The 1,667-nt window shown below is 62.1% G+C and overlaps 1 protein-coding gene across 1 annotated transcript in view; it reads left to right on the top strand.

Moving 5' to 3' along the window:
- SMTN (smoothelin) overlaps positions 1-1,667 on the top strand; it is a 5,114-nt gene that overhangs the window by 3,263 nt on the left and 184 nt on the right. Inside the window, exons 8-9 of the mRNA XM_009705759.1 lie at positions 37-160; positions 233-388. Of these exons, the coding sequence (XP_009704061.1) occupies positions 37-160; positions 233-388 (280 nt within the window). The remainder of the gene's footprint in view (positions 1-36; positions 161-232; positions 389-1,667) is intronic.

Here is a 1,667-nt window from a genome sequence, read left to right as displayed (position 1 = left end):
CACCATGTGGATAATACCCTGCATCTTCTGCCACAGCTCACCAAATCCTGTGGCAGCACGCACCGCTGTGCAGCGCTCCTCCAGCTTTGGCGTGCCCAATGCCAACAGCATCAAGCAGATGTTGCTGGACTGGTGCAGAGCGAAGACCCGGGGCTACGAGGTGAGTGCCACCTCCTCTCCCTGTCCCCAGGGCCAGTCACTCTGCCCCTCAGTAACTCTCCTGCTCTCGCAGCACGTGGACATCCAGAACTTCTCGTCCAGCTGGAGCGATGGCATGGCCTTCTGCGCCTTGGTCCACAACTTCTTCCCTGAGGCGTTTGACTATAGCCAGCTGACGCCCCAGAACCGCCGCCACAACTTCGAGGTGGCCTTCTCCTCTGCAGAGTATGTAGCTCTCGTGCCATCACATGGACTTGGGGCGACTCGGGGTGGCTCTCCTGCTCACTGTCCAGGGTGAGGTGGGACACAGGCAGGGGCAATAGTGCTGGAGCTGGGCGCCCGTCAGTATCACTACTCCTGTGTTGGGCAACAAGGTTTGGACACCGGGGGGAAGGCAGTGACTGCGTGGACAGAGCCACGAGAGGCCAGCACAGCCCAGCCTGGCATGGCACGGGTGGGTGTGGGGGTCTGGGCTTCCTGGGTGTGGGGCAGAGCACCCTAAGCTCCCCTGGCCACAGGCAGTACATCACATCCTGGGGTGCTGGGTGTGGGACCACAGCCCCTGGGGAGAGGGGAGCAGGGTTTGTCTGTGCCAGGTACCTCCCTTCACAGTCATAGGGGCTCAAGCACCGTCGCAGCTTCTCCAGTTTCTTCCCTTCCCCTTTTGCTTCTGGTTTTCCTGGGTGCTGAGAGATGGGAGTGCATCCAGCTGGAGGGCTGGCAGCCAGCCCCTCTCTCCTTCCTTCTGTCTCTCTCCCACCCACTCCTCCTTCCCTCCAGTACCCTGCCCAGGGGCAGGGCCAGGCGGGTGGGGGTCCTATCCAGGCCGGCACCCAGGGTGGCGGTGTAAGCTGCAAGCTCCCTGGGTGCTGTGGTGCTGTTTGGTGGAGCGAGAAGGGGGCTGCGTGCCTAGCTCTTTGTGCTCCTGGTAATGGACTTTTTGCCTTAATTGGGGAACCAGTGCGTGGACTTGAGAGCGCCATCGATCTCTCCAGCCTGGAAGCCAGGTGGCCTCTCGTCCTTCCTCCTCCTCCTCCAGCTCTTGTGAGCGTCTTCTCCCGAGCTTCCTGCACCAGGGCTGTGCTGCGTGGTTCCAAGTGGAGCTGGGCAGGAGGGCTGGGCTTGCCCCCCATCCTCCCGGCGGGTCTATATAGGGGCTATATAGAGCGCCGCTCCCCTCTGGAACCCGCTCCCCGAGCACCTGGCGTGCCAGAACACCTCACTCCTCCTTCTCCTCCGTCTGTCCTTCCCTCTGGACCTCACGCCTCTCCACACCGCTCACCTGCCCTCCCCCTCCCTTGCTTGTACCCCCCCCAAAATCTCACTGAATGGCCTTGGCACGGCAGTGCCTGGAGCCCTCCTGCCCCTGCATTGCACACCCCCAGAGCATGCAAGAGCAGACCAGCATCTGCCCGGGGGAGGGACGGGAACTGCATTGATCCATGTTTCTTGTTTTCTCTCTTCCTCCCCTCCCCGACTGGGCTGCGGTCACTGGCTTGCCCCTCTCT

Source organism: Cariama cristata, unplaced genomic scaffold (assembly GCF_000690535.1).
Source record: "Cariama cristata isolate BGI_N322 unplaced genomic scaffold, ASM69053v1 scaffold22068, whole genome shotgun sequence".
NCBI classification, from domain to species: domain Eukaryota; kingdom Metazoa; phylum Chordata; class Aves; order Cariamiformes; family Cariamidae; genus Cariama; species Cariama cristata.
Note: the sequence above shows the minus strand (reverse complement) of the source record. Positions and strands in the feature narration are given on the sequence as shown.